Genomic DNA, 24,548 nt, shown 5'->3' on the forward strand with positions numbered 1-24,548 from the left:
CTTATTATTCTTTTTGAATATTTTGCCAGTGGGAATCTTTGCAAGCCAACTCTGTGCCCTTCTAATGTGTCCTCTTTATTCTCTAAGTACTTCCACTTTCTGATGTAAGAAGATGTATTTAATTGCTTTGCCTCAGACCTGGAATCAGCCATTTCTTTAAGGAGCTCATTTGCTTTGCTTATACCATGTAATGTAATGGATCTGAGTGCTATTTGTAATTTCTTAGTTGGGTTTTTGTGTTAGAACCTTGTGATCCAGAAATTTTTGATTCACTTTCATAAGTACTTTGTCACCATCTATTATTTCATGTGGTGCTATGTATGAAATAAGATGTAGTCCTTGCTTGGTATTTGATTTAGGTTAAACTCATGCTGAACAGAGGGGTTTGAGTTTTTCTTAATAAGTTAGATACAAATTTTTGAGAGCATACTATATGCTGAGCACTAATATAGTTGTAGTTCTAAGACAGCTTTGTTTATAACACATTCATTTGTTTATGAATTCAGTAAATATATTTTGAACACCTGTCATATGAACAAAGTTAGTGGAGGTGATGAAATTCCAGCTGAGCTATTTAAAATCCTAAAAGATTATGCTGCTTAAGTGCAGCACTCAATATGCCAGCAAATTTGGAAAACTTAGCAGTGGCCACAGGACTGAAAAAGGTTTCACTCCAATCCCAAAGAAGGACAATGCCAATGATTGTTCAAACTACTGTGCAGTTGCACTCATTTCACATGCTAGCAACGTAATGCTCAAAATCCTTCAAGCTAGGCTTCAACACTACTTGAATTGAGAACTTCCAGATGTACCTGATGTATTTAGAAAAGGTAGAGGAAACAGATCAAATTACCTATATCTGTTGGATCATACAGAAAGCAAGGGAATTCCAGAAAAACATCTACTTCTGCTTCATTGACTATGCTAAAGCCTTTGACTGTGTGGATCACAACAAACTGTGGAAAATTCTTAAAGAGATGGGAATACCAGACCACCTTACTTGCCTCCTGAGAAACCCATATGCAGGTCAAGAAGCAACATTTAGAACCGGACGTGGAACAATGAACTGGTTCCATTGGGAAAGAAGTACATCAAGGCTATATACGGTCACCCTGCTTATTTAAATTCTATGCAGAGTACATCATGTGAAATCCCAGGCTGAATGAAGCTCAAACTGGAATCAAGATTGCCAGGAGAAATGTCAGTAACCTCAGATATGCAGAGGACACCACCCTTATGGCAGAAAGTGACAAGAAACTAAAGAGCCTCTTGATAAAGGTGGAGGAGGAGAGTGAAAAATCTGGCTCAAAACTCAGCATTCAAACAATGAAGATCATGGCATCTGGTCCTGTCAGTTCATAACAAATAGTTGGGGAAGTGGAAACAGTGACAGACTTTATTTTCTTGGGCTCCAGAATCACTGCAGATGGTGACCGCAAACATGAAATTAAAAGATGCTTTCTCCTTGGAAGAAAAACTATGACAAACCTAGATAGCATATTAAAAAGCAGAGACATTACTTTGCCAGCAAAGGTCCTGTGTATAGTCAAAGCTATGGTTTTTCCAGTAATCATGTGCAGATGTGAGACTTGGACCATAAAGAAGGCTGAGCGCTAGAGAATTGAGGCTTTTAAATTATGTTGGAGAGGACTCTTGAGAGTCTCTTGGACTGCAAGAAGATCAAGCCAGTCAATCCTAAAGGAAATCAGCCATGAATATTCATTGGAAGGACTGATGCTGAAGCTCTAATACTTTAGCCACCTGATGTTAAGAACTGACTGAGTGGAAAAGACCCTAGTGGTGGGAAGGATTGAAGGCAGGAGGAGAAGGGGTCGACAGAGGATGAGATGGTTGGATGGCATCACCGACTTGATGGACATGAGTTTGAGCAAGCTCCAGGACTTGATGAAGGACAGGGTAGCCTGGTGTGCTGCAATCCATGGGGCTGCAAAGAGTCTGCCATGACTCAGCGACTGAATAACAATGATTGGGAATCTACTGTTTGAGGCACTGAGGGAGGGGCAGAGTTGATGCCCATATACCGTTGTTATGACTCAAAACTTTTATTGTGAAACTGCCTAAAAAGGTGTCATGGGAAGTTAAACATGGGGTGATTTTGTGTCCATCTGGCTCCTGCATTCTTCTGTAGCTTGTTGAAGACAATACACTGGAACTAGGATTTGAAATCCCATCATCTTCCAGTTACATTCTAATGCCCCCTGCTAGCAAAGCTTAACATTGTGCCACTGGCAGAGAAAAATGTGTACAAGTTTCTACTCCTTTATTGTAGTGTAGACAATGAAGTATAGATTTAGACCTGAGGGGTAATAAAGTGACATCTGGCATGTAAAGTAAGCCTTTGGTGAGGTATTGTTTAGTACTTTTTGTTTTATTATTTTAGTGGTTGCTTTAAGATTAATGGTATACATATTTGACTTATCACAGTTTACCTTCAGTTATAATATACATCTTCAATATGAATACATTTGACTGATATCACAGTGTACTTCGATTTCCCACCATCCTGGCCTTTGTACTTTTGTTGTTGTTTATATAAGTTATAAACTCCACACTAAATTTCTGCTAATGTTCCTTTAGGCAGTCAGTTATCTTTGAATACAATTTTATGAATAAGAAAAAAATATATTTTGTATTTAACTAAATGTATACCATTTCCAGTATTCTTCATTTCTTCATGTCGATGCCAGGTTTCCATCTGTTACAATTTTTTTCTGCTTAAAAGACTTCATTTAACATTTCTTGTAGTGCAGGTCTGATAGTCATGAATTCTTTTAATTTTTGATGTCTAAAAAGTTTTATTTCCTCTTTGTTTTTGAAAGACATTTTTGCTGGATGTAGACTTCTAGGTTTACAGTGGTTTTTCTTTTTATCCTTTAAATATGTTGCTCTGCTGTCTTCGTTTTTCCTTGTTTCTGATGTGAAGACTTCTGTAATTCTTCTCTTTGTTCCTCTGTGTGTAACATATGTTTGTTCTCTGCTAACTTTTATAAATCTTCTCTTTTATTATTTTTAAACAGTTTGATTCTGATACTTGGTGTGATTTGCTTCATGTTTCTTCTGCATGAGTTTTGTTGAGCTTTTTAGATCTGTGCTTATAGTTTTTTGTCAAGCATGAACATTTTTCTTTGAAATTTTTTTTGTTTTTGTTCTCCGACATAGGTAGAGTAGACTGTTTGAAGTTGTACCACAGCTCACTCATGTGTGTATATGTGTGTATGTATTTTCTATAGCTTTTTCCTTGTTGTTAGTTTTGAATTTTATTTTTGTTTTGTGTTTGGATAGTTTTTATTAATATGTATTCACTACTCTTTTCTTTTGTTGTGTAATCTGTTAATTCCAGCCAATAAGTATTTCTTAAATCTCATTTTCATTCATTTTATGTCTTCCATGTCTATACTTAGCAGACTTAGTCTTTCCTCTAATTTACTGAACATTTGAAATATAATTATACTAACCATGTTACTTTTCCTTGTCTACTATATGTATTATCTGTGCCATTTCTGAGCCTGCTTCTATTGATTGATTTTTCTCCTTAATGTAGGTTGTGTTTTCCTGGCACTTTGCATGCCTGATAATTTTTGACTGGATGCCAGACATTGTGAATTTTACCCTGTTGAGTGCTAGGAAAGTTTTGCATTTCTGTAAATATTCTTGAGTTTTGTTCTGGGATAGAGTTAAGCTACTTGAAAATTGGTTTGTCTTTATAAGATCTGTTTTCAAGCTTTGTTTGGATGGACAGTCTTTAGGACTAATTTTCCCCCACAACTGACAAAATAATAGCATTGTGAATTCTCGTTCCAATGCCTTGTGAAATAGAAAATTTTCCACTCTGGCTGATGGGAAGGTGGATGGACTATGCCTGGCCTTAGTGTGAGATCTCGGCTCCTTTCAGGTTGTTTTGGGCCTTGGGGAACTTCACAAACTGGTAGTATTGATCAGTACTTATCTAAAGCCTTGAGAGGAGACCTTCTGAAGATCTCCAGAGGTCTTTCCCTGTGAAGCTCTCTCTGCTGCAGAATGTTCCCCTGCAAACTAGTCGCTTTGATTCCCCTGAACTTTCAGCTCTGTCTCCTCAACTCAGGTTGTGAGATTCCACCTGACTTCCTGATCTCCCTGTTCTGCAGCTTAAAGTAGGATAATAGTCAGCCTTGGCTTAATTGTTTCCGTTCTCTCAGGGGTTACCACCATGGGTTGCCTGATGTCCACCATCTAGAAACTATTGTTTTATATATTGTGTTTGGTTTTTTGGTTGTTTTAAGTGTGAGGATAAATCCAGTTCCTGTTACTCCAGCTTGGCTTTCATTGGAGGACTTGAAACACCACTTAATGACTGTGTAATAATTTATAATATAGAAGTAGTATGATTTCTGTAGCCAGTTTGCCTTGTATAGTATAACCAGTTATCTTTGTAGGTAAATTATTGTGTGTGCTTATAATTAGATTCCTAGAATATCAAGGTAGATGTACAGACTTTGCTTTGATGATTTATACAGTTATGAATAATAATAATAATACAATAACAATATAATACAATAACAAGAATACAAGAATAACAATACAATAACAAGAATACAATAACAATTATGATAATAAGAATGCCAATAAACACTGAGCAGTTATACTTAAAAGATCATGTCTTTACATATTTTTTTCATTGTCAGAACAACTCTGAGGTAGATCTTATCATCTCCTCTTTTTACAGATATTGACTTGAAGTACAGAATAATTACATAGCTTGTTCAGGGTCATACAGATGGTGTTGGATACATTTTTATATGTCATCACATTTTATCCTACTCTTCATTATGGCACCTTAATTTGTAAATTAAAAAACCTGAAGGTATCACAGTTTATAAGTCACAGAGCAAAGACAAACACGGATTTGAGAAAACTAGATAGTGAGAAAAGATAAAGAGGGAATCTCCTGGAAGTCTGGTGGTTAGGGCTCTGTGCTGTGCCTGCCAAGGGTCTGAGTTCCATCCCTGGTTGGGGAACAAGCCTCATGTACTACCCCCCCTAAAAAAGAGAAAGAAAAGGTAAATCATTTATGATTTTGTAATACATAATTCAGTACTTTGCTTAGTTGTTTTAATAATTATTTACACAATATTTATTATAAAATAATCTTATATAATTCCAGGTTAAATTCATAAGCATCTTAGATATTGTAGTACTGCAGGGAATAGTACTTTTTTTTTAAATCAGATAATCTGATTTACAAAGTGTTGTATTTTATCTTGTAAAACTGCTGTTTTTTACTTTTTTTTTTTTTATTTTTTTGACTTGACTCTGTTTCTTTGCAACTTACTCTTTCAACACTTTCTTATTATTACTCATGTGGTTGTATCTCTTACTGAATTGAGCCATAATTACTAGAAAGTTTAATTCGTGAATTTTTGTCACCAGACAAATGAGTTATTTATGAAGAAGATAAATCAGTTTTTCTGTTCTTGGTATCTGTCATTCATTTCTCAGTTCCATTGTTGGATAATAAATATTTTGCAAGTTGGTTTTTGAACATAAGTTTCTTTGATAAAGTAGGAATAGCACTGGATTTGTAGTAGTGAGAGTTAGGCTTGAGTCCTAGCCCTGTTGTCTACTATCGTAGTAGTCTTAGGCAAGTTTTCTCATTTGTAGTATGTGGCTGTATATTTTTTAACATTTTTTATTAATAAATGTGACAGTAAATTTGAAAGTGCCCTGTAAATTGTAAAGTCAACTTATTATTTGATAATGATTCCTTGCTTCAAGGATTTTCAAAAAAAATTATAACTAGAAAGACCTTTAATTATTAATCAATTTTTTAAAATTTTATAGTTACAGAAACTGAAGCCCAAGTGGCATAATCTAAAATCTGATCTGTTTCCTTTTATTGTTTTTTTTTTCTTACATAACATTTTTTTACACTCCCCTACTTTCTTATGTAACTATTTCTTTAACTCATTTTTATGCTGGCTTGCCTCTAAAATTTGTGAGTCCCAGGGAAAGAGTACAAATGTAAGCTCTGAAATTGTATGTCAAATATTTAAAGTTGTAACATCAATAAATTGTTAAATATGTTCTGTTCTTCTTTGAGAGATAGAAGCATTTGTTTGAAAATAGAATCTTTGCACCCTATGGAGTTCCACACCCAGAATATGGCAGAAATAGGTCATTCTACTTCTCTTTCCACTCCTGTTGCTATCTTGTATTTCAAGTGGCCTCACGAACACAATGTGGACTTTTCAGCCTGCATATCCAGGCTCCCCTTTGCTCTTCCCATCTCTTTACCCTTGCCATACAAAGTGTTCCTTGCCAAACAAGGTTTTCCTTGAGAGAACAAACCTAGGGAATAGACCCAGGTGGGCTCTGCAAGTGAGTGTGAAACTGTTTTAGGTAGGGAATTCCTACATACCTGGAGCATGTTCTAGAAGAGGGAAGAGGTAGTACATTCTTTTGGCCCTGAGGAGGGGTGTGACAGAAGAATCAAACCCTCCAAACTGTACAGCTCAGGGAAGAGGGACTCCTCTTGCCTGATGTAAAGGAAGGTGTTTCCTTCACAAGGAAGAGGGACTCCTCTTGGCCTGGTGTAAAGAAAGACGTTTCCTTCACAAGGGAGAGGGACTCCTCTTGCCTGATGTAGAGAAAGACGTTTCCTTCACAAGGGAGAGGGACTCCTTTTGCCCGATGTAAAGAAAGTTGTTTCATTCACAAGGAAGAGGGACTCCTCTTGCCCGATGTAAAGAAAGACGTTTCCTTTACACGCAACGACACAGATGTGTGAAGTGTGTTGTGAGAGCCGGTAAGCTGGGGATGTAGGTAGCGAGCTTGTTTAAGACCAAGAGAAAGATTTTCTCTTTATGGAAATCTTTATCATTATCCATACCTTGGGCTTTATATCTGTCAATTCAAATATAGTTGATTTGTGAATTAAGAGTTTGTAGACTGTATAGTTTTAAATTTTTCTTAAAAGCAAAGCTGTCAGTATTCTTGGGATTAAAGTGAAATTGTCCTATTAATATATATGTGTGTTCCAGTCAATGAATTGTTAGTATGGTAGTGGATTAGGACAAGTTATTTTCTAATGAACAATATTCAGCATCCAAAAACAAATAAAATGAACTAAATAAATAAAAGTAGTAAATAAATAAAAGTAGTAAATAAATGTTCTTTCATTTCAGAAGGTGTAACATTTTGCCTTTTTTGCTTTATTTATAGATAAGTTCATAGATTTTATTGTTTTGGGTGGTATGATTTGAAAGTAAATTCCAGTCCTCACAGGACTTTACCTCTCAATACTTCATGTTAAAATCTCCTAAAGAATGAGAGATAGGTTTTTAATACAGCCATTATCACACCGAAGATCAGTTCAGTTCAGTCGCTCAGTTGTGTCCAGCTCTTCACAACCCCATGGACTGCAGCACGCCAGGTTTCCCTATCCATCACTAACTCCTGGAGCTTACTCAAACTCATGTGCATTGAGTCGGTGATGACATCCAACCATCTCATCCTCTGCTGCCCTCTTCTCTTTCTGCCTTTAATCTTTCCCAGCATCAGGGTCTTTCCAAGTGAGTCAGATCTTCACATCAGGTGGCCAGAGTATTGGAGTTTCAGCTTCAGCATCAGTCCATCCAATGAATATTCACGACTGATTTCCTTTAGGATGGACTGGTTGGATCTCCTTGCAGTCCAAGGGACTCTGTCAAGAGTCTTCTCCAATACCACAGTTCAAAAGCATCAATTCTTTGGCGCTCAGCTTTCATTACAGTCCAACTCTCACATCCATATTATGGCCACTGGAAAAACCATAGCTTTGACCAGATGGACCTTTGATGGCAAAGTAATGTCTCTGCTTTTTAATATGCTGTCTAGGTTGGTCACTGAAGATAGTTAATAGTAATTTCACATTTCACTTAAAATCTTATTCATATTCAAGTTTTTCCAACTGTTAGGATAAACTACTGAATTTTTAAAATCATTTTTACTTAAGATATCCCACTGAAATGGTGTTGGTCATGACTTTAGAATTAAAAGTATATCCACGTCTTCATTGCTTTGTCATTAAAATTTTTTTTAAATAATCCTGGCATACCAATTTAAATTATCCTGACATACAAATTTTATATATTTTCTTGTTGCCAGGATGTCCTTTGAGGAACAGTGGTCTGTAAGTAGCTATGAATTCTTTCTGACATTTTAAAAATTAATTACTTTTCCCCTTTGTTTTAACATGCCTTCTAAATGTACTTTTTCCTTCAGGGAAAACATTGGCTAAAATTGGGATAAATGAAAGGGATTTACATAATTTGAGAAAAACAAGTGAGTTACTGCAATCTCTTAGCTTTCTTTTGAGGGAAGAGAAGAATGAGAGATTATAAATATTTGAAAACTGTTTTAGCGATATGTTAAGGCAAAAATATAGATGACAGTACTTCTGGTGAGAATAAACCATCTAGACTTCTTGAAATGTAGAGTAAAGGTTAGACCAATTACTTCTCATAGCTACTCAGTTTTTGACACTTGCTCATCACTTTTTCTGGGATCTGTTTCTATGGATTCAGGGATCTGAATTCAAGAATCCATATAGATTCTATGGATCTGCTTCACTACAAAGTCTTAGGCTGATTATTCTTTCTCCAATTTCTTGGTTCTTTTTTCTCCTGCACACTGATCCAGATTCTCCAAGATTCTGGCTAAAGCTCTCTTAGCTTTTCACTCTATATTTTCTACTTCTTTTATTTTATGGTATCCCAAGCCTTCTTGTATTACTTTGTACAAGATACTCCCCAAATACATACCTTCTTAAGTCTAATTTAACATTTTTCATTTGAATATAGACCTCTTTACAGATGGGCAGTGAGGGCTGATAACTTAGATATACCTCCTCTAAATTACTGCCTCTGCTTTGTTCCACTTTGGTGCCAGGTTAATCCGGTATAGCTTTTATCATAATTTTTCCCGCCCAAAGTCTTCACTTAGCCTGGCACTCAAAGCCTCATACATGACACCATAACTTCCCAAATCTCTCGCTACTGTTTCACTCATTCATTAAAATAAAATGTTTCCTTTTCCTTAAAAAAACAAAACAATCGAATCGCAAATCACTATATACAAACACTTTTAGTTCTGTAGCTATCTCTTTTTTTTTTTTTTTTATTCTACAAAGGTTATTTTATTTTAGCAAACAAAATACTGGTTCTTCTAAAAGCATATAAAAATTCACATCATTTTCAGTTAGGCTAGAGGCTGCGAGTTTGTCTTCTGACATATCGTTCAATAATTAAGACTTTCTTCTCAGCTGGAGTCCACTCGAGCTGACATTTACACCATGAAATCTTTCACTCCCCTTTAGCTCTCCTTCTTCTCCGCCTGCTTCCTCTTCTCAGCTTCCAGCTTTTGCTGCTTTGCTTCCAGTCGTTTCCTCTGGTAGACTTTGACTCCGGCAAACGCCAGGGAGAGGATTACTGTTTTCACTGCCAAGATACACAGCAGCAGGGGGAAGTGTTCAAGCACCTTCCAGTTCATGCTGGACCAACTGGGAGTTCACTCCTGGTCGTGAGGGCCACGCAGACAAGGAGGAGAGGGAACCCAGTTGGGGCAGGTCCCACTGTTCCCACGAGTCAGAAGACTTGAGCTCTGGATGAAGGGCCTACTTGCTTTGGTAAGTGACTCCCCTCTGGGGGCCTCCGTCCCATAGCTCCAGGCCGCGGAGGATCCAGCTCTGGGGCCATGCACAAACCACCACGATTCCCATAGTGCCTGTAGCTATCTCTTTTAGTGACTGATACATGTAAGATTAAATAGGATAATATTTGTAAAGAGCTTAAGAAATAGGCACTCAAAAAATATTATAGCCAATTATATTACACTATGCACTGCATGAATTAGCTTGCTTTAATACTGAACACAATCTTTTATAGCTGGTACCAGTATTATACACATTTTATGGATGAGGGCACTATAGTTTGGAAAGATGAACAAACTTGCCCAAAGTTACATGGCTGGTATGTAACAGAAAGAAATTTTAAACCCAAGATTACCTAACTCCAGAGTCACTATTTTCTTTTATTGTTAATGGTTAATTACACACTATTTTTAAGGTAGAGAAAATAAGCTAATCTTCATGAAATGAGATTAAATAGATATTCATATTTGCCTTATTTATTTGAAATCTCTCTTAAGGTTGAAAAGATGAAAAAATAGAAATGAGTGTTTTTTCTTTTTTTTTTTAAATTGCAGTATAATTGCTTTACTATCAGGTAAAGCAGGTATACGTATACATATCTCCACTGTCTCTTGAACCCACTTCCCACCACCCCATCCTACCCATCTCGGTCACCACAGAGCTCCGAGCTGAGCTCCCGTGCTGTGCAGCAGGTTCCCACTCGTTATCTGTTTCACACACAGAAGTGTTCATATGTCCGTCCTACTGTCCCAACATTTGTCTCACCCACCCTTTTCCCACATGTCCACATGGCTGTTCTCTACATCTGTGTCTATTCCTGCCCTGCAAACAGGCTCATCTGTAAAACCTTTCTGGATTCCACACATGGGCATTGTTGTTGTTCAGTCACTCTGTTGTGTCTGACTCTTTGCGACCTCATGGACTGCAGCACGCCAGGCTTTCCTGTCCTTCACCATCTCCTGGAGTTTGCTCAAGCTCATGTCTGCTGAATCGGTGATACCATCCAACCATCTCATTCTCTGTCATCTCCTTCTCCTGCTGTCAGTCTTTTCCACCAACAGGGTCTTTTCCAGTGAGTCGACTCTTTGCATCAGGTGGCCACAGTATTGGAGCTTCAGCTTCAACATCAGTCCTTCCAGTGAATATTTGATTGACTGGTTGGATCTCCTTGTAGTTCACAGGACTCTCAAGAGTCTTCTCCAATACCACAGTTTGAAAGCATTGATTCGTTGGCTCTCAGCCTTCTTTATGGTCTACCTCTCACATTGATACATGACTGCTGGAAAAAACATACCTTTGATTATATGGAACTTTGTCAGCAAAGTGATGTTTTTGCTTTTTAATATGCTGTATAGGTTTGCCATAGCTATAGATACTGTGATTATCCTCATTGCGTAGACGATGCAACTGTATCAAACACTGGCTAGGTTTTAAAGATACAAATTGAACTACAATATGCTTTGGCAAACATAGCAGTAAAATTACATGTTGTAAAAAGGAAGTGCTATCTACACCGAATTTTGAATAAGATCTTTGCTTGGCTACCTTTTAGAGAAAGGGCACTCCAAACAACTGGAACAGTAAATTCATTGATATAACTTTTAAAAAAAATGTATTTCAGTATTTGGAAATTGGAGATATAACTGGAAAAAGAGAAGATGATCATGTTATTCAGAAATGCTAACAATCTAAAATGAGTATAGACTTAAAATATTCTATTTCTGTTTAAAACCTTCACATTTTGATTGTAGGTTTTAAAAAATTTCCTTTCTTTCCCCCATCACTAATTACATTGGTTGAAGTAAAGTCTCAGATTTCTTTCAGTATCTTATAGATTTCTCCTGGTATTGGAGAAGATACATAATATTTCCTTTTTATTTTTTACTATTTATTTGGATAAAAAACATTAAATACCATGATAACACAATAAGGAAAAATAATTTGTTTTTAGTGTTAAGACATCAATGCATTAGAACAGATGGTTTTTTCTTAAATATCTGGGCGTAATAAATCGTTATTTACTTAGATTAATGATAGTAAGATTAAATAGTAGGCACTTTCAAAGTCTTGATGGGCATGAGTTTGAGTAAACTCTGGGAGTTGGTGATGGACAGGAAGGCCTGGCGTGCTGCAATTCATGGGGTCGCAAAGAGTCGGACACGACTGAGCGACTGAACTGAACTGAACTGAACATACAGAAAAGTACACAAATTATAAGTAAATAGTTTGATAAATTTTCAGAGACTCAACATCATCTACTTTACCAATCCAGATCAATAAATTGAACATTATCACAATCCTAAAAATCTCCTCAGGCCTCCTACTAGGCTTGCTTGCCCTATTCCTAAAGGTACTCACTATTTTGACTTACACGCTCATAGATTAGTTTTGCCTATTATTGAACTTTCTGTGTATTTATGTGGAGTGTGTACCCAGGAGTGAAATTGTTCAGTTGTAGGGTATGTGAATGTAGTGCCAAATCAACCACATATTTAGTAATTTAAAACAGCATCCATTTATTATCTCATAGTTTCCTTGGGTCAGATGTCCAGGCACAGCTTAGCTGGTTTCTCTGCTTAGGGTCTCATAAGACTGCATCCAGCAAGTCCACTGGGGCTGTGATCTCATCGAAGACTCACACCCTCATCTAGGCTCACGGGATTGTTGGCAGAATTCATTTCCTTGCAGCTGTAGGACTCATAACAGCTTATTTCTTCGAGGCCAGAAGGAGACTGTCTCTGAGCTCTTAGGAAGGCCTAAGCTGTCTTCTTTAATTAAACATTTTTATCTTGAGATAATTGCAGATTTATATGTAATAGTAAAAACAGCTAAATCTACTGTATTCTTTACTGAGTTTCTTGGCATATTGATATTTTCCTATGTACAAATTTTTTTATTTTAAGATTTGCATAGGAATATTTAAGGAAACAGTTTTCTCAGTCCAGGTTTCATTGTATGGAATGAAATAGAATGGAATCATTGGTAGTTTTATACATCTTACAAAAACTTGAAAATTTTTGCAATAGGCTAACATTCGAAGACAGTTGTCAGATCAAGATCTCTTCATTTTCTCATCAAACTTGTTTTCATTCAAAAATATTACTCAAGAGTTAAATAAACTGCAAAGCTAACATAGTCCCGAGACTGCCTTCATTTTTTCTTCTAATTTAAAAAAAAAAATAGTTTTATTTCTTTTTTAGTTTTGGTTGTGCCAGGTTGTCATTACTGTGCCGTTATTACTGCTTTCTCTAGTTGTGGAGAGCAGGGCCTTCTCTGTAGTTGTAGTGCATGGGCTTCCTCATTGCAGTGGCTTGATGCAGAGCATGGGCTCTAGAATGCTTGGACTTCAGTCTTTGGGGCATGTGAGCCCATGTGTACTTACGGCTCCTGGGCTCTAGAGCACAGGCTCAGTAGTTGTGGTGCATGGGCTTAGTTGCTCTGCAGCATGTGAGATATTCCCAGATCGGCGGTCAAACCCGAGTCTCCTGCATTGGCAGGCGGATTCTTTACCACTGAGCCACCAGGGAAGCCCCCCGCCTTTACTTCTGACACCATCTACACATTCTGGAGGTTCCCAGAACCAGCCTTAGTTTAAATAATAGACTAGCAGAACTTGCTGAAGAACTTTTATATACTTATGGTTACAGTTTATTACAGGAGAGGTTATAGGTTGTGTGTGTGTCTGTGTGTGTCAGTCGTGTCTGACTCTTTGTGACCACATGGACTGTGGTTATGGGTTTAAATTTGTCAAAAGAAGGGATGCATAGGCAGCTTCAGAGGGTTTCAAACACAAAGCGCTCTCTTAGGTGGTCCCACCTTTGATGTGTGGCAATACGCATGGGATATTGTTAATCAGTGATGCTCACCTGAGCTTCAGGGTCAGTTTTTATTTTTATTATATCCATTAAATAGCTATAACTTTATCTCTTTGATTGATTAACTAATTGCCCAATATGGTCGATCCCATCCTCCAGGTAGACTAATACCAGGTGACTCACAGCCCTCCAACCCTAAGTGAAGAGTCTGCGTTGAACCCCTATGAAATAAAATTGAAGCATTCATTAACCTCTTAGAACTGTGTATTTCAAAATTTTTTTCCTGGGACCCAGCATAGGTGTGTTTTTTAATGTTTATGAATGTATATATGTAGGGGTGTGTATGTATTAACCTGTAACCAGTGTTTCTGAAAACACTGCTGCTGCTGCTAAGTCGCTTCAGTCGTGTCTGACTCTCTGCGACCCCATAGGTGGCAGCCCACCAGGCTCCCCTGTCCCTTGGATTCTCGAGGCAAGAACACTGGAATGGGTTTCCATTTCCTTCTCCAATCTGAAAACACTAGTCCACTACATTTATAAAGAATGTTAATGGCTATCCCCTGAACTGATGGCTTGTAATGAGATTTTAGTTCATAGTTAAAAAAAACCTGACTCTGAAAATCACACCATTGAGAATAGTGATGGCTAATTAGAAGGAATCACACCATTGAGAATAGTGATGGCTAATTAGAAGGAACCAACTTAAAACTGTAGGACCTGAACAGATAAGATTGCAAGAGAAATTGAGGTTCTCTTGCATGGAGTGGTCTCCAGAAGTACAGACTGGAAAGGATAGTGTAATTAGTGCAAATGTTATCTTATAGGGGAACTTGGATTTTTAAAATATAAAAATCAGAATGTTGGTTTTTGTGCTTTGTTGCTAATTTCTCAAAGCTGCTTAGAATAATTTGATTCATCTTTCCTCAGATCTTTGTGTTGCTAGTTCTTTCTTTTCATTCAGATTTCAGTAAGTGGTCTCCTCAGTTAGACTTCCTTTGAGTCCATTTTAAAATAGTCACCCCATCACTTTTAATCACATCATCCTGTTTTCATTCTTTGCATAGCCATTACCCTTACCTGGTTTTTTCCCCCCATTTGCTTATCTCTTTCTTTAAAATGTTAGCTCCATTAGATCAGGGGCTTTATCTTGCTTACTGTTTTATTCCTGGTATTTGAAACAGCATGTCTGGTAGGTAGTATGTACTCAAATATTATGTCTTGAATGAGTGATCTAGTCTGTGTTCCTCTTAAACCCCAAACAGAATGAGACTAGAGTATACTATAATTATCACCTCCCTTGTTCATTATACTTCTTTCCTGTTTGTGCAGTCTAAGATTGCATTTACTTTTTTGGCAAGCTCATTATACCATATATTCATTTAGTTTACAGTGAGCTAAAATTTCCTGGTATTTTTCACATGAACTGTTGTATGTACTTTTTCTCTCCCTGCCTTTTTTTTTAAGTAGGTAGGAGTGTTTGTGTTTGTGTGTGCATGTGTGCGTGTACACGCGTGCTTACGAGAATACCCATTTATAGATTTGGCCTTTTAAGATTTTTTTCATCAGCATTTTTGAGTATGGTCTAAGAGGGAGGCTAATTAAGAACTAATGGTAGCTTTGCTGAAGAGATCTTAAGCTGAATTGAAAGGCTAGAGGAACCCAGAAGATTGACTGGATCACAGATTTAAGCTGAAAATATTCATTCATTTGGAGGGGCTATGTGCAAGTTGAGGAAGTAGATTCTGTCAGACAGATTTTGGAAGATCTCAATTGACATGCATAGGTTTGCTTCTTCCTATTCTTAAAAGAAATGTAGCATGATTTCTGCCAGGTTCAGACCTAGCATTGGAGTTAAACCCTTCATGAATCTAAATATTACTCGCTTTGAAACTTAGTATAGACATGAGTGTAGTAATACTTGAAGAATTATGTTCTCTTGCATCTGTCCCCTCTTCCTTCCCTGATTTTCCTTTCCTGGCCATCCCACCCTCCCACACTATGTCCTCAAGACCCTTACCCTCTTGTTTAAAGCAGTCAATGAAGCGTTTTTAATTGCCCTTTATCATTTATCAAACCTTACGTCATTGTGAACTTCCCAGCACTATTCCTACAGGTCAGTGCCCCTCATATTCTTCTTAATTCTGTCTTTTATACTCTGCATTTTGAAATTTGGTAAATTTGCAACCAGTATTTTTAGATATACTACATCTGTCGTTGTTAGAATCATTTCTTATTGAATTGTTGGAATTTGATTTTTGAGTCCTGACTTGCTGGACTGTATTTCCTGACTTTATTGATCTGTCTTGTGCTTTTTATAAGTTTCAGGCCATATGATGATACTTTTTTTTCTTTAACATCAAAAGGCCTACATTTATGACACACAGCTAGTATGCCTAAGCGTGTTGTGGATGCCAAAAGGTCATGTTTAGTTTTTTCATATAATTCCCATCACTTCTGCTTCCACAAATAACTTCTATTGTGGTTAGAGTTACATCCAGAGATGTAGTTTCTCTCATAACCTCCTTTGCATTCTGCAAGATAAAATTTTAATATGATGAAATTAAGTATATTTTGTGATTTCTAAAATGCTTTTGACTTTTTATATATAGCTACTCTTCAGTATTTGATTTTCTCTTGCCTAAAGCTGTAAATCAAGTTCAGATACCTTACTTAAAAATTTTTCCTTATTGCAAATATATTTAAATTAGCCTCCCCTTACCATCATTTTTATTTATGTTAGTAATTACTTGAGTGTTCAAGTAGTTTTTTAAATATCTCAGAATTCTGAAAGTAAAATTGATTTTTCATAATGCATTGTATACAAAAAACCAGTGTCTTTGTACATAACCAGTTCTCAATCTCCTCTTTAAAGATTTGACGGTTGTTTTTTTTTTTCTTTTATATTTATTTTATTAATACCTTTGAAAACATTGTCCAAAGAATTTAGAATATGATGATTAGTGTTGTCCACCAAATTATGCAACTGTGCGCTGGCTAATTTGCTTACGCTATTGCCCTTCTACTGTATCAGGTTTTCTCAAGGCTGTAAGAATGTATTTCACCCATGGGTTTTGTCAGACTGCCACTACCACACTTCAGTCTTTCTTTTTATCTGGAAGAAATAGAAAATAGCAGGATTTACTGCTTTGGAAAGGCTACTGATTGCTCATTCATTGTCATAAATGTAATGCTTTATGGACTTTGGATCAGTAGTCATCTATGACAATAACTTAGCAGAAGAGTTGAACTTTGCTATTATTTCAGTGTGATAGACATTTGTCCTGTCTGTCCCTGAACTCTTCCATCTGCAGTTAGGAATAATTAATATTTGATTAACTTTAATAATTTGATTAAGAGGAATTTTGTGAAGTCAAATAAGAAATAGTGGAAAATTTTGGGAAGGAAAATTATTTCTGAATTAACATATTCTAGAAATCTTATGGTAAATAGATGGGTAAACAATGGAAACAGTAACAGACTTAATTTTCTTGGGCTCCAAAATCACTGCAGATGGCAACTGCAGCCATGAAATTAAAAGATTCTTGCTCCTTAGAAGAAAAGTTGTGACCAACCTAGACAGCGTATTAAAAAGCAGAGACCCTGGAGAAGAAAATGGCAACCCCACTCCAGTATTCTTGCCTGGAAAAGTCCATGGACAGAGGAGTCTGGCGGGCTGAAGTCCATGGGATTACATGACTGAGCATGTGTGCATGAGGGTGGAGGGAGATGGGTTGGTAGCAATAAACTGGTAGAACTAAAAAAAAAAAAAAAAAGCAGAGACATTACTTTGCCAACAAAGGTCCGTGTAGTCAAAGCTGTAGTTTTTGCAGTAGTCATGTATGGATGTGAGAGTTGGACCATAAGGAAAGCAGAGCGCTGAAGAACTGATGCTTTTGAACTGTGGTGTTGGAGAAGACTCTTGAGGGTCCCTAGAACTGCAAGGAGATCAAACCAGTCAGTCCCAGAGGAAATCAGTCCTGAACCTTCATTGGAAAGACTGGTGCTGAAGCTGAAACTGTAATACCTTGGCCACCTGATGCAAAGACCTGACTCTAGAAAAGACTCTGATGCTGGAGAAAGATTGAAGGCAAGAGGGGAAAGAGACGACAGAGGACGAGATGGTTGGATGGCGTCTCAGACTCAATGGACATGAGTTTTGAGCAAGCTCCGGGAGGTGGTGAAGGACAGGGAAGCCTGGCCTGCTGCAGTCTGTGGGGTTGCAGAGGCAGACACGACTGAGTGATTGAACAAGAAGCATTTTAGAAAAGGTGCTTTGGGAAGTTTGTATTATTTACCAAAGTGATATTTATATATGATATTTTAATTTTTTTGATAGAGTGTTTTTTTCGTTTTCTTCTTTTTTATAATTATTTTATTCTTGGCTGTGCTGGGTCTTTGTCGCTGCATGGGCTTTCCCTAGCTGCGGCAAGCAGGGATTTAGTGTCTAGTTGCAGCGCATGGGCTTCTCATTGTGGTGCCTCTCGTTGCGGAGCACAGGCTTCAGGAGTTGCGGCACATGGGCTCACCAAGGCATGTGGGATCTTCCCAGAACAAGGACCAAGACCGAAACTCCTGCACTGGCATGCAGATTCTTTACCACTGAACCACCAGGGAAGCCCTGATATTTTAATTTTTTATTGGTGGTATGATAATTTTGAATTGTTTTATGGAAAGGGCTTTAAATTTTATACTGTGATAAAATTCATTCTCTAATTTCTTTTTCTCTCTCTCATACAGTGAACATCCCCAAGTTTGCAATTCCACTGTAGCCTGCCATTTTCCCTTTATTTATTTAAGTAAAGTATTTAACACTGTCTCTTTCTTCCCATTTGCTTCTTACTCTACTGTAATATTGCTTCTACCTCAACCACTCCATTAAACTATTCTTATCAGTAACCTGGACTATCTTACAGTGCCAGAAAGTAAAGAAGTGTTCAAAATTTGGTGCTGGTAAACAGAACTTAGGAACCAACTTGAAGGAGCTCTAAATGCTCAAAGCTGGAAAAATTTGAATGACAAATAATCATGTTATCAGATTATAACCTGTAGAATAAAATAAGTCTATACCAGTCCATGAGTCTATACAAGTATAAATAATTGAATAAGTGAATGACTAAATGAATAAAGAGAAGAGGCAACTTTTGTTTGTAGTAGAATTCCAGTTGAAAATGTGGAAGGAATGATGGAAATAAATATTTTCCATTAGGCAAATAACCACAGTAATAATAATTGTTATAGGCAGGAGTCATCAGTGTAAGCTAAAATAACTAGGCAAATATTTATGAGAAGCAAGATATTTGCATAGTCTGATAAGATACTTAATAATTATAAAAGGAGAAATTTATGAGAGTTATGGCAGACATTACTTTAACCAAGGGATCAAAGTTAACAGTACCAGTTATAAGAAATATGGTCATCACAGTAAACCCTGACACAGTGATGCAGTGAGGTGGGCACAGTATCACATTACAGCAGTAACAATAGTATCTGACATTTCTGAGTATTTGTGTGCCAGATGCCACACTAAGTCCTTACTAGCATTATCTGTCAGGCCTCACAATAGCCCTAGAAGATAGACACTATTATTATCTCCATTTTACAGATGATGAAACTGGGACCCAGGGCTGGCTGAGTCCAAAGCGCTTTGCTTTAATCACTGCGTTATGCTGAGAACAGCGTTTAGTGTATTAGTAATTTATGCACTGATGAATTCAGCGTATTTAATGTTGTCAGTAAGGAACTTCATGAAATCTGGTTTAATGTGTTTAAGATACAGTTTTGTTTGGAAACAAAAGATGAAGTTTTGAACAATACAGCATTGAAAAAGCAACACAAACTAATGTAAAATAGGTTAAATATTATTTGTTTTTATATCATGTATAACCTTTTTGTAACAAAAAAGTTTTCATGAAATATTTGGTTATTTTTATTGAAACTACTTAGCAACCCTAAGTGTAAAAATCTGGTCCTATTACTTCTCTGTATGTAATCAATTACTGATTCCCTATTTCAGTTTGGCATGAAGTCCAGATATTTTAGCATAATTTACAAAACTTGATAATCTAATCCATTACCTTTCTGTCTTAATTGCTTATCATTCTTCCGCATGCATCGTTTTCTTGTCATGCCAAACTACTTGTTATTCCCAGAATATAACTGTTTTAATTTCTTTATTATATACAGTATTTCATGTGTACACAAAATCAGAGTATCTGTCACTCAGCTACAACAGCCAACAGTTTATAGGCAATTTTTCGTCTAGATGACCCTATGATTCTCATACCCACCCCTTCTAGCAATTATGTTGAATCACACCTCAGTGGTATCGTGTCATCTGTAAATATTTCAGTTTATATACCTAGAAGACAAAGGTTTGTGCTTTAAAACACTTCAAAATTAGTTTCACACTTAATAACTATTATTCCGTCATAATCAAATATCCAATCAAAGTTAAAGTTCCCTAGTATTAACAAATATAGTCTTACACACTTTCTCAGGTCTGTGTCAAGACAAGGGCCACACACTACATTGAGTTGATATGAAATTTTGAGTGTCTATTTTCATTTTTCTATTTTTTTTTTTAATTTTGGCATTACATTTAGTCTTAAGTCTCTTTTGATTTCTGGTTACACTTTGTTTCTTATAGTTTCTTTGTAAAGAAACTGAGCCATCTGTCTTTAGAGTTTCCCACATTCTGGATTTTGCTGAATACATTCCCATGGTAGGCTCTAACATGTTTTTTCTCTCTATATTTCCTGTCACATAATAATAAATTTTTATTTAAAAAAAATAACTTTCACAAATATCTACTGTTTGTCTGAACTATGTGGATGGTTAAGATAAATGAAATACTATAATATTACCTTATCAATGTAAAATTCAGAACTTAAGACAATTAAAAAAAGAGAATGTCATCATTAGCTAGAAGTGGAAACCTGAATACGAGCACAAGTCACAACAGTAAGCCTTTTAATTTGTGAACCTGGGAGTTCACAGATGTGAAGAAAACAAAATAAAATAATTGCCTCACATCTATCAAAAACTCAGAAAACAAATCTATGGGTAAAACTCAGAAGACTTTGACATAATAATTTGGATAAGTTTTTCCTGCTTTTTTTCCTCTTTAAAAGCAAGTCTTTATTGGTACTTTGTGGAAATAATGTTATGTAATGAATGCAGAAGAAGTTACCACTAATGTTTGATACTTATTATTAAAATTAACTATACATTTATTGCTTTTAGAGTTTGGTTTAATATGAATACTTAAGGAAATAATTATATAATTCATCCTAAAATAAAAATATTAAAAACGAGCACCCTGGTTTAACATAAACAGTTTTACAGAACTAAAATGCCTTCTAAGTTAGGTTTATAATATCAAATTGCTCTCAGATATTTACTTTACATTTATTTATTAAAAATATTTTTTTACTTGACTGTGCTGACACATATAAAGGGTCTTAGTTCCCCAACCAGGGATTGAACTTACACCCCTTGCAGTAGAAGTTCAGAGTCTTAACCACTGGACCACCTTTGCTTTCCTTTTGACGGCAGAGCTTTTCACTCTTGCCTTTTGACTTCCATTTCAATACTCGTGATGCTCACCTTACCATTTTTGTAGTTGTCTTCTTGTTTTTCTTCTTTTGACTCCTCTTCATCTCCAGGTATTCAAAACTTGCTGTTTTGGTTTGCACTACTGTCTTCTTTGTAAAGAATTGGAGAGTGCACTGCAAACCTGATGTTCCATCATCCCAAAGACTTGATATATTTCCTACTTAATAATAAATATTTGGGCTTTCTGGTGGCTCAGATGGTAAAGAGTCTGCCTGCAATGCAGGAGACCTGAGTTTGATCCCTGGGTTGGGAAAACCACCTGGAGAAGAGAATGGCTATCCACTTCAGTATTCTTGCTTGGAGAACCCCATGGACAGAGAGGAGCCTGGCGGGTTACAGTCCATGGGGTCGCAAAGAGTCAAACACAACTGAGCAGCTAACACACACAATAAGTATTAATAAATATTATTAATAATAAATGTTCTACAGATAATATTTTCCTATATAACTATAACCATAACGAGTGGGAAGTTAATACAGCAGGAGCTATTGGGACTAAGAGAAAGGAAACAAAACACAATTAAGCAGATTGGACAGAATTTGTTGACTGCTTATGTGGGTGAAAAAGAAAAATTGTAACATTGAGAAAAGTTACTATTAACTACCCTTTTGTATGCTTGTGTAAATTGGGAAATTGCCTACATTAAAAATGATTAGTTACTTAACACTTCAGTGTTGATGTTCCATGAGAATATAGTTTTAAAATATTATATCACTAGTAAAGTCATGCTCAAAATTCTCCAAGCCAGGCTTCAGCAATACATGAAACATGAACTTCCAGATGTTCAAGTTGGTTTTAGAAAAGGCAGAGGAACCAGAAATCAAATTGCCAACATCCACTGGATCATCGAAAAAGCAAGAGAGTTTCAGAAAAACATCTATTTCTCCCTTATTGACTATGCCAAGCCCTTTGACTATGTGGATCACAATAAACTGTGGAAAATTCTGAAGGAGATGGGAATACCAGACCACCTGACCTGCCTCTTGAGAAACCTGTATGCAGGTCAGGAAGCAACAGTTAGAACTGGACATGGAACAACAGAGTGGTTCCAGATAGGAAAAGGAGTACATCAAGGCTGTATATTGTCTCCCTGCTTATTTAACTTATATGCAGAGTACATCATGAGAAACGCTGGGCCGGAAGAAGCACAAGCTGGAATCAAGATTGTTGGGAGAAATATCAATAACCTCAGATATGCAGATGACACCACCCTTATGGCAGAAAGTGAAGAGGAACTAAAAAGCCTCCTGATGAAAGTGAAAGAGGAGAGTGAAAAAGTTGGCTTAAAGCTTAACATTCAGAAAACTAAGATCATGGCATCTGGTCCCATCACTTCATGGGAAATAGATGGGGAGACAGTGGAAACAGTGTCAGACTTTATTTTTTTGAGCTCCAAAATCACTACAGATGGTGATTGCAGCCATGGAATTAAAAGACGCTTACTCCTTGGAAGGAAAGTTATGCCCAACCTAGATAGCATATTTAAAAGCAGAGACATTACTTTGCCAACAAAGATCCGTCTGCTCAAAGCTATGGTTTTTCCAGTGGTCATGTATGGATGTGAGAGTTGGACTGTGAAGAAAGCTGAGCGCTGAAGAATTGATGCTTTTGAACTGTGGTGTTGGAGAAGACTCTTGAGAGTCCCTTGGACTGCAAGGAGATCCAACCAGTCCATCCTAAAAGAGAACAGTCCTGGGTGTTCATTGGAAGGACTGATGCTGAAGCTGAAACTCCAGTACTTTGGCCACCTCATGCGAAGAGTTGACTCATTGGAAAAGACCCTGATGCTGGGAAGGATTGGGGGCAGGAGGAGAAGGAGACGACAGAGGATGAGATGGCTGGATGGCATCACCGACTCGATGGATGTGGGTTTGGGTAAACTCCAGGAGTTGGTGATGGACAGGGAGGCCTGGTGTGCTGTGATTCTTGGGGTTGCAAAGAGTCGGACATGACTGAGCGACTGAACTGAACAGTAGAAGAAATGTTTGATTATAAATATTTAATTGTCTACTGTTAAGATTCATCGTTAAATGGGATTTTGAATCAAGTAATGGAATCTCTTGAGAAGCTTTGTACGAGAAGTGAGATATTTTGGAAATCACCCTAAGTTCTGTGAATAATGTCAGGGAGTTAAGAAAATGGCAGGTGAATCTATATCTTATATTCCACCCCTTATTTCTTTCTGAGGATCTAGTCCCAAATTTGCAATTACTCAAACTTTCCATTTTAAGCTCAGTGTGAAAAGAATTAAATCATGCAAACATACACACCCTTTCTCAACTAGATTTCCTATACCAGTACTTGGTCTAGAAAACAAGTATTGACTCTTCCTGCTTGTCAGCCATACCCACCCATGTATTGTTGATTTCTACATCTTGGAAAGAGGACTGGGAAAAACTGAACTTGTTTTTTGCTTCATTACTAGTATCTCTGCAATTTTGAGAAAGTCATTTACTTTCTTTTGTATTCAAATTAATCTCTATAACTTAGAGTATTTGAACCAATCTCTGTAATATATTGGTATTTGAACCACTCCATGTAACTTACAATACAAATACAAAACTTACTTGTATTATACAGTGGTTAAGACCATGGTTTCCACTATAGGGCTTTCTGCCTCCTCATCCCTGCTCCATCTTTCCTTAACCTTTTGGTCTCAGGCAGGTTATTTCTCTCTGCCTTAGTGCGTGCTTGCTTGGTCACTTTAGTCGTGTCTGACTCTCTGCGACGCTATGGACGGTAGCCTGCCAGGCTCCTCTGTCCATGAGATTCTCCAGGCAAGAATACTGGAGTGGGTTGCCATGCCCTCCTTCAGGGGATCTTCCCAATCCAGGGATCCAACTTGTGTCTCTTAGGTCTGCTAGCGGCGCCACCTAGGAAGCCCCTGTGCCTTAGTATCCTCAGCTATAGAATGAGGAGATAGTAGTACATACCTCACAGAGTTGTTTTTGTTTTTTCATTTTCATTGGCGTTTAGTTGGTTTACAATGTTGCACTAGTTTCAGGTGTGCATCCAAGATTATACATATATTTATATATATATATATATATATCTCCACTTTTTTAAAAGATTATTTCCCATATAGGCCATTACAGAGAATTGAGTCGAGTTCTGTGTACTATTCAGCAGGTTCTTATCAGTTTACCTATTTCACATGTAGTAGTGTGTATGTGAGGCTTCCCAGGTGGCTCGGTGGTAAAGAATCCACCTACCAAGCAGGAGATGCGGGTTTGATCCCTGGGTCAGGAAACTCCCCTGGAAAAGAAAATGGCAACGCACTACAGTATTCTTGCCTGGGCCTGGTGGGCCCAGTCTGTGGGGTTGTGAAAAGTCAGACACGACTTAGTGACTAAGCAGCTGCAGGGGTGGTGGGTATATGTCCATTTCGGTCTCCCATTTACCCCCCTCCCATCCCCTGGTGACCACACATTTG

General features: G+C 37.1%; 2 protein-coding genes across 13 annotated transcripts in view; one reads left to right on the forward strand and one right to left on the reverse strand.

Annotated features, from left to right (window-relative positions):
- Positions 1 to 24,548, forward strand: part of CHD9 (chromodomain helicase DNA binding protein 9) — a 217,998-nt gene that overhangs the window by 99,783 nt on the left and 93,667 nt on the right. The gene's annotated exons all lie outside the window — the stretch shown is intronic.
- Positions 9,146 to 10,304, reverse strand: LOC133053976 (small integral membrane protein 11-like). Its single transcript, XM_061138515.1, has one exon. It carries the CDS (start codon positions 9,523 to 9,525, stop codon positions 9,349 to 9,351), a length of 177 nt encoding a protein of 58 aa, XP_060994498.1. The 5' UTR covers positions 9,526 to 10,304; the 3' UTR covers positions 9,146 to 9,348.

Source organism: Dama dama, chromosome 4 (genome assembly GCF_033118175.1).
Source record: "Dama dama isolate Ldn47 chromosome 4, ASM3311817v1, whole genome shotgun sequence".
Classification (NCBI taxonomy): Eukaryota; Metazoa; Chordata; class Mammalia; order Artiodactyla; family Cervidae; genus Dama; species Dama dama.

What these genes read in the sequence shown, in the direction of transcription:
- LOC133053976 (XM_061138515.1), bottom strand. Translation starts at nt 9,525, where the DNA reads ATGAACTGGAAGGTGCTTGAACACTTCCCCCTGCTGCTGTGTATCTTG.